We start from the raw sequence: 13,533 nt of genomic DNA on the forward strand, positions 1-13,533 counted from the left end.
TAGCCTATATCAGATTGCACACCTTCTTGGGGAGGGAGGGTGAGAAAAATTTAAAACTCAAAAGCTTATGGAAGTAATTGGTGAAAATTGAAAATAAATTAATAAAAAAAAGAAAACAGAAAAAAATATCTGTATGGGGATACAAAAAGGGCTATGTTTTTAGAAGACTGCACTAACAATGATATTGTTTGTTGTTTCACCATTTAAAAATTTTTGTCATATCCTAAGCAGGGTTACTTTTATAACAACTTGTAATATTTAGTGTTATTTAGGCAGAGGGGTCAAAATGGCCACCAAAGGTAGCCAACAGAATTTCCTGATGCTGCCCAAACCAGATTAAAATGTAATTGGGAAGTGTTTAATGAAATAAATAAAATATAATACTATATAGATAATGTTAATTTGTGGCTTTCTAGGTGAATCTGCACCACAGGGACCCCTTTCTATTTGAGTTTGTCACCAACAGACTAGTGAATAGAAAACGGGATTTAATACTCAAAAAAACCTAAACTCAAATCCTATTCCTGATACTTACTAGCTATAAGACCATGGGCAAGGCACTTAATTTCTCTAAAGATCAGGCAACTGTCTGAGACTAAGTTAGGTTACAGCATATTCAGTAATATTTGGAGCTTAAATTTTGCAAATTATAAATTTATATTGTCAAAGAAAGCCATTTAAACATTCACAATTCTGGGATCTGGTCATCAGATAAATGAGAAAAAGGAAAAGAAGCAATTAAAAAAAAAGATAAACTCCCTCATGAATTCAACTGCCCTTTCCACATCATTCTGTTACCTTTAATTCTCATATCCTGGGGAAAAATTAAATTGGAACACTGTTGATCACTTTTCCATTTATTTTTTCCATTTGTAAAAATGGCAAGAGCTTAATGTGCCACAAGCTAATGCCACAAGGGCAGCTGGACACACATGGGCAGATGCTCATTTCAATCAACATCCTGGCCATTTCGTCCATGCAGAGCTTCTTCCAAAGTGGCAGGGAACTCTGCATTGAAGAAGGATGCACAATTTGCAGAAAATAAATTGAAACATATCCAGGGAGAAAGGAAGGGAAAGAAAGTAAAAGATCTATATGGTTAGGAAACATCAAAATAAAAAGAAATGTTTAAATTTCAAATGTTTTTCTAGTTTATTTTTTATCCTTTTCTCAAGAGAAAAAAAACTATACAACCTTTGAAAATTGAAACTCTGTTAAAAAAGAATAAAAACCATTGGTGAAAAGAGTAAAATACGATTAATGTTTAAAGGTAGTTAAGTATCCCTACTGGACAGGTCAGGGACAGCCACATTATGCAGTCCAAGTGCAAAAGACTTCAGACATGCATTAACTTACCCCCAAATGCATGCCTGATTGTGTCTGAATTCTGATATAAAGAGCAGGAAATGTTAGTCTTTTAGTCAACAGATTAAAGAGTGACATTTCTCCAACTCGTTATCATTTTTATCCTTGAGCAGAATGTTTTTGTTGGAATGTGATGAGTGGAGGGTTTCAGGATACAATTCTGGTCACGAGTATGCCTTTAAGAGTGCTTTAAAGTCACAGAGCAGCAGCTGTCACCATCCACAGACAAGAGGAGATGCTCTTTACAGGAGGAGTATGTGCCCCGGTAAATGGATTAATCGTTAATCACGGTAATCATCAAACACATTGGTTTCTGCCCTACGTGCACTACACAGCCTTACCTGGTACTGCTGCCCAGTACAGAGGATGAGGTGGTCATATGGCACTATCTTTTCATTGGAAAGGATGACGTGCTTGGCAGCTCTGTTTATGCCAATCATTTTACCAACCACAACATTAACCCAGGAACAAAGTGACATCAATGCATAATCTTTATCATTAAAACAGTGGCTGTGAAGAAAGAATATCCATAAGTGACATTTGAGCAGCTGACAGCAGGCATTAATTAGACATCTGGTGGGTTGGTTGAGGTCCCCTAGTGGTTCAAGTCTGTTTTCTTGCTGTGAGTTTACCAGAGCCCACACTAAAAGATTATTCGTTAGGAAACACTTAGTTACAAATTGACGTCCTCAAGCTAAAGCTAAATTATCCCTCCCAGCTTTGAACCATTCCACAACAGGGATTTTTTAAGTAACTAATGCATACCAACTATACTCTTTCCTCTGCTTCTCCATAACTGTGGAAAATTTCTTTCCGATTTTAAGGGGGAAAACAAGCATTTGTTAAGTGCCTACTATGTGTCAAATATTATCTCATTTGATCCTAACAACAACCTTGGGTGGTAGGGGATAGGTGCTATTATTATTCCCATTTTATAGTTAAGAAAATTGAGGCAAAGAGAAGTTAAGTGACTTACCCCGGGTCACAAAGCAACTTTTCAAACTCAAATCTTCCTGAGTTCCAGGCCCATTACTCTATCCATTACACCACCTAGCTGCCTCTATTTTAGAGTAGAATAATATGGCATTTTAAAAGAGATGAACGCTGACTCTAAGGAAATAGAAGCTGGAGGAAAATAATTGCCTTGAGGAACCTCAAAGGCAAGGCTTATAGTTCTAGGTACCTTTGGGGTCCAATTCTACTTATTAATACTTCTCAAAAATTAAAAGTAAAATGTAAGCTCCAAAAAGGCAAGGGATGCTTCATTTTTGTATTGCCTGTTATCTCAGAACTATTATATTTTAATTAAATTATATAGAATAGTTATATTATAAATGGAAGAATTAGGACTTGTATCTAGACCTTGTCTACTGTGATTTTGATTGTGCCTCCAGAATAACAACAACAACAACAACAAAAATAACTAAAACAAACAACAACAATCAGTCCTGCCACTTTCTAAACGTGTGACTTTAGGGAAGTTATTCAATCTTTCTAAGGCTCAAGTTCCTCATCTATAAAGTGGGGGTGAAGCTGCCCTGCCTCCCTCCCGAGCCTGTGAAAAGGATCGAATGAGATAACGTACATGAAGAGGCTTTGAAAACACAAGTATGTATATGTATATACACACACATATACATACACATATATGTGTGTATGTATACACACATGTATATACATAATCTATAATCTACATGAATGGTATTATTATATAATCATGTTCATGAGTATTCTTTTTATACAAAAGGCTATGTAAATAGAATCCTAATGGGGTAATAGATGAACATTTTTCTTTTTGATCCACACATTGGACGGTAGAGATACTATTCTGTTCTCTAAGCTCAAACAGAATCCTAGTAATGGAAGCACATTAGCTATATTGCAAAGACCGTGAAAGGTAATGCAGTTCTTTGCTTTGTATCTCCCTCTGTGAAGGCCATAGGGGGATGAAATGGCACACGCAAAAATTCTTTTAATGAGAAAAGAATATCAGATATGTTTGGATCATAGGAAAATAATACATACTAGAGTAAAAATTCCCTTATGAAAAGTTTTTGACTTTTACATGAAAATAGAGAATATATTGGTTTTAGTTATACATTCATAAGAAATCCCAAAAGGATTATTCATATTTATTGTACCATTCCTTTCATATTAGCAATATTATAGCGCATTGTATGAGGTGAGGAAAATTTAAATACATTTAGTGTATGAGGATTACTTTCATGAGCCTTCACTCAAAGATAAATTCTACCAGGGGAAATCTGTAGAAGGCTAAGGTAATACTATTTTTAATGACAGTATTATTGATAATGTCAGAATGCATATTTAATAGCTTAAGTTTGAGAGTTTGACTGATAAGAATTGGCACATAAAGGCATTAATTTTTACTTGTTTCTTCAGAAGAGACAGGAAGCACTAAGATATTTGGTAGTGATAATCTGATAGATTGTCAATAGACTGAATTAAAGGCATTTCTCATTTTAAAAATGTGACTTTTGAAGTGAAAAATCTAACTCCCTTCTTTTTTCCCAGCAAAAATTTTGGAATTTTATTGATTTATCCAGCAGATGGGTGAAAGCAAACCTTGGGAGGGAGAAGTATGTATTTTTCCAAAGTGATTTCCCTGAGCAGACAGTTAATGGCTGTTAATAGTCCAGCATGGGAGAAGCTGTCTCACTGATGGCTTGATGACAAGAAAGATAAATATACCAGGGCTCCTGAGGAGACAAAAGGGACCAAGGCAGGTAGCTTCTGGAAACAAAGAAGCCTTGTGGATACACTTGTTCCTGCCTCTGAAAGAGAGATAGAGATTATCTTCACTGGAAATTTTGGAAATGGACAGTAAAAACAAACCATAACTGCCAAACTTCAGGGTTAGAAAAGTGCTAAAAAGAGGTCACAATTGTGAAATGACCAGCTCCACCACAGGACAGGTAATAAAAATTTGGGTGCGGGCTATCTCTGTGTTACAAAATTAAAGATAGACACCTATAGGAAAATATAAATAGGCTGGAGTCCTGTACTTAATATGATGATAAACTCTTTGAATTTCAATGGACTTGGGAAACAAGGAAGTTATTACAATAATATCTTCTATTTGGATAATGCTTTATAGTTAACAAAGCACTTTCACATACTCATATGATCTTTTTTAAATTTAACTTTGTTTCATATCATTATAACAATCTTTTTGTATAAAGAGTACTCACAAACATAATTATATAATACTATTCATGTAGATAATATATTATATATACATATATATATACATACATACATATATACATACACACACACACATATATAGGTAAGATCAAATGGTTGAATAGGTTTCTTGCTTTTCTTTCTTGCTGCCTGCCTTTTGATAATAACCCTTGTCACTAGCACCAGAAAAGTGTCAAGGTTGGGAAAAAGAAGGGAAAATCAAGTCAGGCAACTGTGCTTCTTGTCACTAGCTAGGGCAAAAAAACACATTTGTAGAGAGGAGTTTTAAACAAATTGCTAAAATTAAATTTAGCAGACATTTATCGCATGACTACCCTATCTGTGGGCATTTGAGCAATCTGTAGAGCTCAGATGTCCATGTTATTCTCCTATCGCATGACCAAAGGTAACTGAGAGTGGGCTGTACCTGTGGAGATAATATGAATTGCCATTTCCTGGGTAAAGCTTCCACAAGTAGTTGCTGTGAACCACAGCATCATTATTTGCTTCCTCAGAGGTGGGTGCCTGAATGATTTGGATTGTGTTTACACATCTAATGACGAGATCATTGTCAAATGATGCTAGCTATTACTCTCTGTCAAACCATTCAGAGCAGCATGGTTAGTAGAACCTCAGAGGTTCTCACAAAACAAACCTAATTTGGTCTCCAATTCTACAGTACCATCGCATGGAACTTGCTGAATTGCCCGGATTTTGTGAAGACAAAGCCCATGTCTTAGAAGGAATCATAGATTTTGAATGGAAGTTTTTGTTGGCAAATTTCAAAACTGCATGTGATTAGTGGAAAAGCTTTAATCATAAAAGAAGTATTAAAATAGCATAAGCCAATTTTTTTATGACATGGCTAACGTGGGAATTTGTTACACATGTTCTGCTTTTTGTTCTTCTTCATTTTTAATATGAGTAGGAGGTAGAAGGGAGAGAAAATAGATTTCTGTTCATTTAAATATAATGTATATATATTTATATATAAAGATAGCATAAACCTGCTACTACTGGTGAGCCAATAGTAATTTTCTGGTTTTTTTTTTAAATCACAGCAACTCTTTCTATAGGCTTTGAGAAAAGAACAGTTCATTGCCTTCTTAAGAGTAGTATTTTTAGTTCTTAATGAGCAGTTGTAAAATGACAAAGCTAGAATACATATAGTTTAACAACAAAACTGAAAACCATCAATTTCTGCCAAATGGCAACATACTGTATTCCATTTCAAAATACTAGCATGTGGCATCATGGAAAGAAAGCTAGACCCAGAGTCAGGAGATAATAGGTTCACATTTTACCTCAAACACTGGTAAACTGTGTAATCAGAGGCAAGTGATGCAACTTTTTAGAACCCCCCTTTCCTCATCTCAAAATGATGATAATAATCTGCCAGGCTCATGATCAGAAAAAGTACTGTATAAATCTTAAATAAAAATGTGAGTTGTTATTATTCTCTATAATTTGTCGTTTAGGTTAAATATAAATGCATATACATTCCAATATTCTAATTTCAGAATGAAGTAACAAACAGAACTCATACTCGCTTGCTAAAAATTTCCTCTGTCCAGTGTTCAGAAGATTTCTTCCTGGAAGTCCATGTATTGAAATCAGGGTAAGGTTATTAAACTTCAGGTGTGGGCTAAGGAAGAAACAGAATATGATACATAATTCACTGTGAGTTTATTAAGATTTAATTTGATAATATTTTAAAAAATAACATTTATTTCAACTAAGGAAACCATTTTAGCAAATACATTCAAATAGAGCTTTTTTCTTTTTTAACATTTAGTTTTAATTTGTTCTCAATTACATGTAAACAAAAAAATTTAACATTCTTTTTTTTTAAATTTTGAGTTCCAAATTCCCTCCCTCCCTCCTTCCCCTTCCCTTTCCTTCAGAAGGCAAGTAGGAGCTAGTTTTTCCTCCAGTGAAAATGTGAAGAAGCCACTTCAGCTGTTTATTGATGAATTATAAAACAACATGCAATGTTTCCTCAGTTGTTGTTCAATGAAAAAGTTAACCCCTATTTTTTTGTTTTCTTTTCAAATACAATAAAATCCCTGCAATTTGGGGGAGCTGAAAGACTTGTATCATAGCAAAAAAATTGAATTTCATAATTTTCTTAAGAGAAATGCAATTTTGATATTTTTGAGGGATTTACATGAAATCAAATGAGGCTCATAAAGTATTGCCTAATTGAGATTCTAGGCATTCCCTCTGATGAACAGATTAAACAGAAAAGAAGTATCTGTCAAAAGCATACCTTACACTAATTTATCCTTCCCTAAAGTTCTTATCTGATGCCTCATTGTGGAATGGAGTGGGGGGGGGGGGGGGATTTCTGGGCAATGGTGTTGACCAGCCTGGATGCTCTTAGCCTCTAAGATGAAAGGAATCTCAGAATTCACCTGGTCCAGCCTTCTAGTGTTATGGACAAAGAGACTAAGGCTTGGAAAGGTTGAATGACTTGCCCATGGTCATACGGGGGGTCATTAGCAGAGCTGGGATCTGAAGATAGGTGTCTATGCCTCCAAAATGCATCATTCTTTCCACTCTCTCACATGCCTCATCAGAGGATATACTACTAGCTGATGAATTTTGTTGACCCTAGCTACTTGTTAAATCCTCTACCTTGTCATGGAGGGGACTGCTATCCACATAGGGAGAATAAGTATCAATATTGATGAAATTATGGATACTTGAAATATATCCCACATGAGGGGGGCTTAACTGAAATCTTACAGAGCTTTGTGGTCAGCCACATATACATAATAAAGGCAGGTAAGGAGCCAGGCAGGAAAAAGATAATCCTCTGGTCTTAGCTTGAGCACTTGCTTAGATTCATTTGTGTGGAATGAGCCAAAGCCGTGGAAAGGGCATGTGTCAGACCCTCACAGCACTGTGGAGTTTCTTTTAGCAGAACCATCCTGAAATAGGTTTAGGGACCAAGGGTACTCCATAAGTATATTAAGTATGAGTTGCTAGGACTTTCTAACCTTAAGTCAAATCAAGTCAGAGACAATATAGGTCACTTAAACTTTCTGGGCTTCAGTTTATCACCTGTAAAGGGAGGGCCTTGGACTACATAACCTCTACAAACCTCTCCAGTTCCAAACCTATGATATTATTATTCATTGGGAGAAAAAAAGGAAGCTAAAATTTTCCTAGTACAAGCTTTTCTAAAAGAGCTACAGCATAATCATCTGTGCTTTGACCTAAAAGGGAGTTGGTAAGAATCCCCTCTTCTTATAAGGAAAAGACAGGACCTCATCTGAGGTTTCTACCTGAAGCCACGTAGAGGAGCTTCCCAACTTTATGCCTAGTGGATCATGCCTGGCAGGTGCAAGCAGTTACAGGTGTTAATAAAGACGAATATGAAACCTGAAACTCTCAAGCAAGATATTCCTGCCAGGTCCACTGTGCAAGCTCACCATCCCTCTCTCCTTGACATCTTTAGCATTGCCTGTTCTCTGACCGTTGGCTATATCTGCAAATCCTGCCCTAACATATCTATTTCATGCTCCTCCATTAATGAACTAAGACTGTTTGGACACAAATTATGGCTTATCTTTTGTAGACTAACCATTGTGGGCTACTGACAGTTATAAAGTGGGGTTCTGGAGTTAGAGTACTCAGGTTCAAATCCTTCTTCTGCCATTTACTACTTGTGTGACCTTGGACAAGTCATGTACCTATTTGGAACTCAATTTTCTCATCTGTAAAATGAGGGAGTTAGACTAGATGGCCCCTAAGGTCTTTTCCAGCTCTAAATATCTGATTCTACGAATTAAGATTACACAGTGTTAAGTTAATAAAAAATTCTAACCATTATTTGATCATACTGAGAATTTTATTATGTAATTTAGTCCCATCCCCTACAAAAAAAAAATGCCTGAATGATCTGGCTTGTCTAGCTACATTGTCTAGTATGCTGCCAAATCCTTCATTTCCAATATTATTTTAATAATCCTGATAGTGAATAAAATCCTTTCCTTAAAGTAGAGCAGTTTATTTTACATAGTCTTTTCTCTGAGTATTTCAACATTTTTACTAATGTTTTTATATTGAAGAATGCCTATTGCCCAGACTATGATATGTAGTTGGACAGGCAATCCATATGGATTAGTAATTTTGACATTGGACAGACACCGAACTTGAACAATGTTCTGGACCCAGAACTGAATAGGTGGAAGGAAGCAGGTTGGATTGCCTTTGGGAAATTACCCAGTTCTTTTAGTAGCATCAAGCATTTAGTCTGAAACAAAGCCCCGGCTTTTAATAGCAATATTCTTCAAGCAAAATTGTATATCTGAGACATGGAGTATCACAGGTTACAAAGAAGGAAGTTGAGAGTCACCTGGTGTTATGAATGGGCTGCACTCCATCATCAACTAAAAGTTGTCCAAGTTGTCTGTCTAGTATCAGATGGATGGCAGGGAAAAAAAAAGATTCAACGCCTCCTCTGTGGTGCTGGATGAGTCACTTAACCTTATGAGCCTCTTTCCTGATCTATGAAATTAAGACAAGGGTGGAGGAAAGAACTAGATGGCCTCTGGGACCCTCTCCCAACTCTACATCTGTGGTTCTACAAGCACATATGGCAAGAGCAAGAGAGAATTGATGGACAGCCCATATATTCTGGTGGTGCCCACCCAATATCAGAAGATGCAGCAGAAGGTCCCTAGCAAGCTGGGTAGAATTTTTATGGAAGAATTAGGGGAGAATATGGAAAAGAGACAGAGAGGATAAGAAGGCCTGCATGAGTTACAATCCTCACCACTAGAAGGAAAGAAGGTTGGACTAAGGACCTCCGAGGTATACACCAGTTCTAAATCTATCATTCTATGATTGAATGGTACCCATATTGATATAATCCCAGATATATCAAATGGAATTGTGATCTCATCAAAGCGGGCATTACTTCCCAATCATTTACAGTATAACCCATATTTATGGGAATATTCATCTTCCTAGGTTACTCTTTTCCATGTCTTTCATCAGTTCACCATAGAAGGGGCAGAGACCCCACTGTGTGCTGGAGGCTATCTTTATTTTTCTCCTTCCATCATAAGGATAACAGTGGAGCACATTGGCTCTATTCTGGTTGTTCCTGACTCTTATCACATAATAGCAACCCATCCATTGAAATATCTAAATAATTTTATATACCAATCAAACATAATAAAACAGCAAGTCCAAGAATGTCATATTTAAAAGATATTTCTCAGCCTAAATGATATAAAAATATTAGTAAATGTACCCATTCTGTTTAACCTAATTTTGTTTTTTTCACTGGGGGGGAGAAATTTCTCTATTAAAAAATCTCTTGTGCTTTTCTTATTTTGGGATATCCAGATATTTAATTTCTCATACTTATAAATAAATATGAACTATGATGAGAATGCAATTTTACATGTGGGCATATAGGTACCCCTGAAATTAAAAATGGAAAATTATCTTAGATACCAACATTTGTTTGACTAAAGGATATTGAAGTGAAAACTTTTAATTTTTTAAAAATTTAACTTAAGCACTTATTAGCATTAAATAGAAGGTCCACTCTTCAAATAAGCTAGGGTTTTGACTTCTGCCAGTCCAAAATGCAGGTTTTAACAATTAAAGAATAGCAAAACCACTGGAAAGCAATACTATTAGATTGAATGGCTTCAGTTTTAATGTTTGTAAACAACATCTAACATCATGGTGAAGCATATGCTTTGTAACCACAGGTCACCATTTTGTGGAGGAAAAAAAAGCGTTCAAGTTAAGAGCTCAAACCAATGAAACATTAAACAAGTGCACCTGCATTTTAGCAGCAAATAATTCCAGTGGGGATTTCATGTTGCTGTGGATACAAAGGGAAGAACAGCTCAAAGATACTTGTAAAGCAGGGAGGGATTAGAGTATCTAGGGAAATAAGTAAAAGGTATTGCGTTTCATTCCATGATTCTGGAGGACAGGGACAAAATTAGGTCTAAACAGCCTTAGCCTTCAAATAAAGGGGGTCACATTGCCAATTTATTGGGAACATCATAAAAGAAACATAAAACTTTGAATGTTATTTTTGCTTCTGGGCCATGGCCATTTGTAAACTTGCCAGCTCATCCTTCATTAGTTTTTGCTGATTTTTCCCCCTTTGGCACAGCAAAAGCTACTGAAGCAAATGATTCAATTAACTACTTTCATTAAACCTTTCTGAACACATAGATAATCAAATGCACTTTTAAGAAAGTATGGAGAGAAAGAATTGTGTCGTGTAGATCTAAATGTTTCCATTTAATTTACTTATACCTGAAGAATACACCAAATAATTTAAAAGAAATGTTTAATGAGCAAGAAGGTGGCAAATGGTTGTTTGATGATATGAGTGTTGGCTCCTTATTTTTCTGTAAAGTACTTTTAGTTTCAAAGACTTATAACTAAATTAGATATTTAGTTTAGCATGATGGATTTCAATCCTACTTTAACTGTTTCAAAAATTCTCAGTTTAAAAGCCAGGGTTCTCAGTCTGGGGTCCATGAACTCATTTTAAAAAATGTTTTGATAACATTATTTCAGTATCATTAGTTTCCCTTGTAATCCTATGTATTTTATTTTATACATTTAAAAACATTCTGAGAAGGGCATCAAAGGCTTCACCAAACTGCTGAAGGGTCGATGATACAAAAAAAGGTTAGAACTCCTGAGTTAGCTAGTGTCAAGAAAAACCAGAGAAATATAAATAAGTATAGTGAAATAAAACGAGAGCTAAATACAAAAATCAACAAAGGTAAAAATAAATTTTATTTTTTTCTAATGGAAAATAAATTTATCTCCCTCCCCCATAGTATGTATATGGCACATTGTGTTTGATAATTGTTTGTTGAATTGAATTACCTTGACACACTTTACCTCTACTGTTAAATTTTGATCACAGAGTGGTCTTTTTGTTGACTGCTTTTGCCACAGGCCCTCTACAACTTGTTTTTCACAAAGCCACTAAGTAGGTTGTTTCTTTTACTTTTTTCCCACTTTCTCTGTGCTTCATATGTGGAATTTTCTTCCACTTCACCTCCACCCCTTGGAACTCCAGGCTTCCTTCAAGGCTAATGTAAGGTGCCACTTCCTACCATAGGCTTTCTCTTATTACCCTAATTGTTAGTTCTCTATTACCCTCCCCTCCCCCCACTGCACCACCTTTGGATTTATTTTGTATTTCCTTATCTGTGTAAATGTTGTTGTCTCCAAATAGAATGTAAGCTCCTCCAGGGAGAGATGTTTCAATTTTGTCTTGTTATCTCCAGTAACTAGCACAGTACATAATAAGCATTTAATAAATTTAATAAATACTTTTTGACTTGAGTGGTGCTTCTAAGATCTGATGATTTGGTGATTCTAAGTCTTGGCTAAAGATCCTGAGAGGTAACTGACCATTTGATTACTAAGCCAGCTAGATTCTCTGAGAACAGGGAGCTGCCCAGTCAGATTCCTAATTACCTGTCATCTCTCTCCTGCTGCTGCTGTCACTATAACCTCTAATGTCTTTCCCTTTTCTTTTCTATTTTCCACTCATGTGTGGAAGACGTGATGTGTTATTGCTTGAATATATTTATTCACGAGGAAAAAGAATAAGATAAATTTAGCAGGATCACATGAGGCTACGGGTACTATAAAGAAATCTACTTAGCTCAGACAAGGTGGCTCCAGAATTTACTAATATATCTGAATCAAAGGACTTTGGGAAGAATTGTCAGCCTATCTATGATTTTTTTTTTGGCCCCTAAATCCCCATCCTTAGATATACTGCTCAATCATGGCCTGAATTCAGAGCAGCAGCCCCTGTGAAGAATGCCAAGATACAGCCCAGGTTCTCAGGTCTCACTAACTATCTTCATAAATACTGAATGACCATTTGTCAGGGGTACTATAGAAGGAGTTGCTGCTCAGGTATGATATAGACAAAATGACTTCTGAGGTCAGTTACAGCTCTAAAGTTCTGTGATTCTGTATCATAGTGAAAAGAGCTCTTCACTAGGAGAATACAGACCTGGGCACTACACCTGGCACTAACTTACTATGGGGCTTTTAAGTAGTCATTTAGCTACTCTGGGCCTCAGTTTCCTCATCTGTTAAATAAGGGGCTAGGTTCAATCACTCCAAAGGAAATAAAGATTAATTTTTATTTCTATCTTCCCCACTTCTCCTTAGTCAATAGACTAGTCACAGTCAGTGATTAAAGGGTGCAAAGAATACTGCTATTAAATTGACCTCTTTTCCTTCTCTTACTTTATGGTTTCTTTGATAATAAAGATCCTAAGACAGGTTTTAGAAAATGGAAAGCACTATGCTGTAATTTTAACATACAATTCTTTTTTATGCTTTTTAAAATAGCATTTTTTTTTCTAATTACATGTAAAGACAATATTTAACATTCATTTTTGATAAAATTTTGAGTTCCAAATTTTCTCGCTCCCTTCCTCCCCTAAGATAGTAAGCAACCTGATATAGGTTTTATATATATACAATCACGTAAAACCTATTTCCATGTTACTCATGTTGTGAAAGAAGAAACAGTTTGCAAAAGGAAATAAAAAACACAAAAAAATAAAGAAAGTGAATATAGTATGCTTTGATCTGCATTCAGACTCTCAGTTCTTTCTCTGGATGTGGATATTATTTTCCATCATGAGTCTTTTGGAACTGTCTTGGATCATTATATTGCTGAGAAGAGCTAAGTCTATCACAGTTGATCATCACATAATGTTGCTGTTACTATGTACAATGTTCTTCTGGTTCTGCTCATTTCACTTTGCATCAGTTCATATAAGTCTTTCCAGGTTTTTCTGAAATCTGCCTGCTTGTCATTTCTTATAGCACAATAGTATTCCAATACATTCATATACCATAATTTGTTCAGCTATTCCCTAATTGATGGCATCCCCTCAATTTCCAAGTCTTTGCCACCACAAAAAGAGT

The 13,533-nt window shown here is 35.7% G+C and overlaps 1 protein-coding gene across 1 annotated transcript in view; it reads right to left on the reverse strand.

Moving 5' to 3' along the window:
* The window catches only part of CFAP61 (cilia and flagella associated protein 61), a 338,893-nt gene that overhangs the window by 129,002 nt on the left and 196,358 nt on the right, over positions 1-13,533 (reverse strand). The window contains exons 19-20 of the mRNA XM_027840405.1: positions 6,119-6,217; positions 1,707-1,875 (exon numbers count right to left, since the gene is read on the reverse strand). Coding sequence (XP_027696206.1) covers positions 1,707-1,875; positions 6,119-6,217 — 268 coding nt within the window. The remainder of the gene's footprint in view (positions 1-1,706; positions 1,876-6,118; positions 6,218-13,533) is intronic.

Source organism: Vombatus ursinus, unplaced genomic scaffold, assembly GCF_900497805.2.
Source record: "Vombatus ursinus unplaced genomic scaffold, bare-nosed wombat genome assembly UNPS02014841.1, whole genome shotgun sequence".
Lineage (NCBI taxonomy): Eukaryota > Metazoa > Chordata > Mammalia > Diprotodontia > Vombatidae > Vombatus > Vombatus ursinus.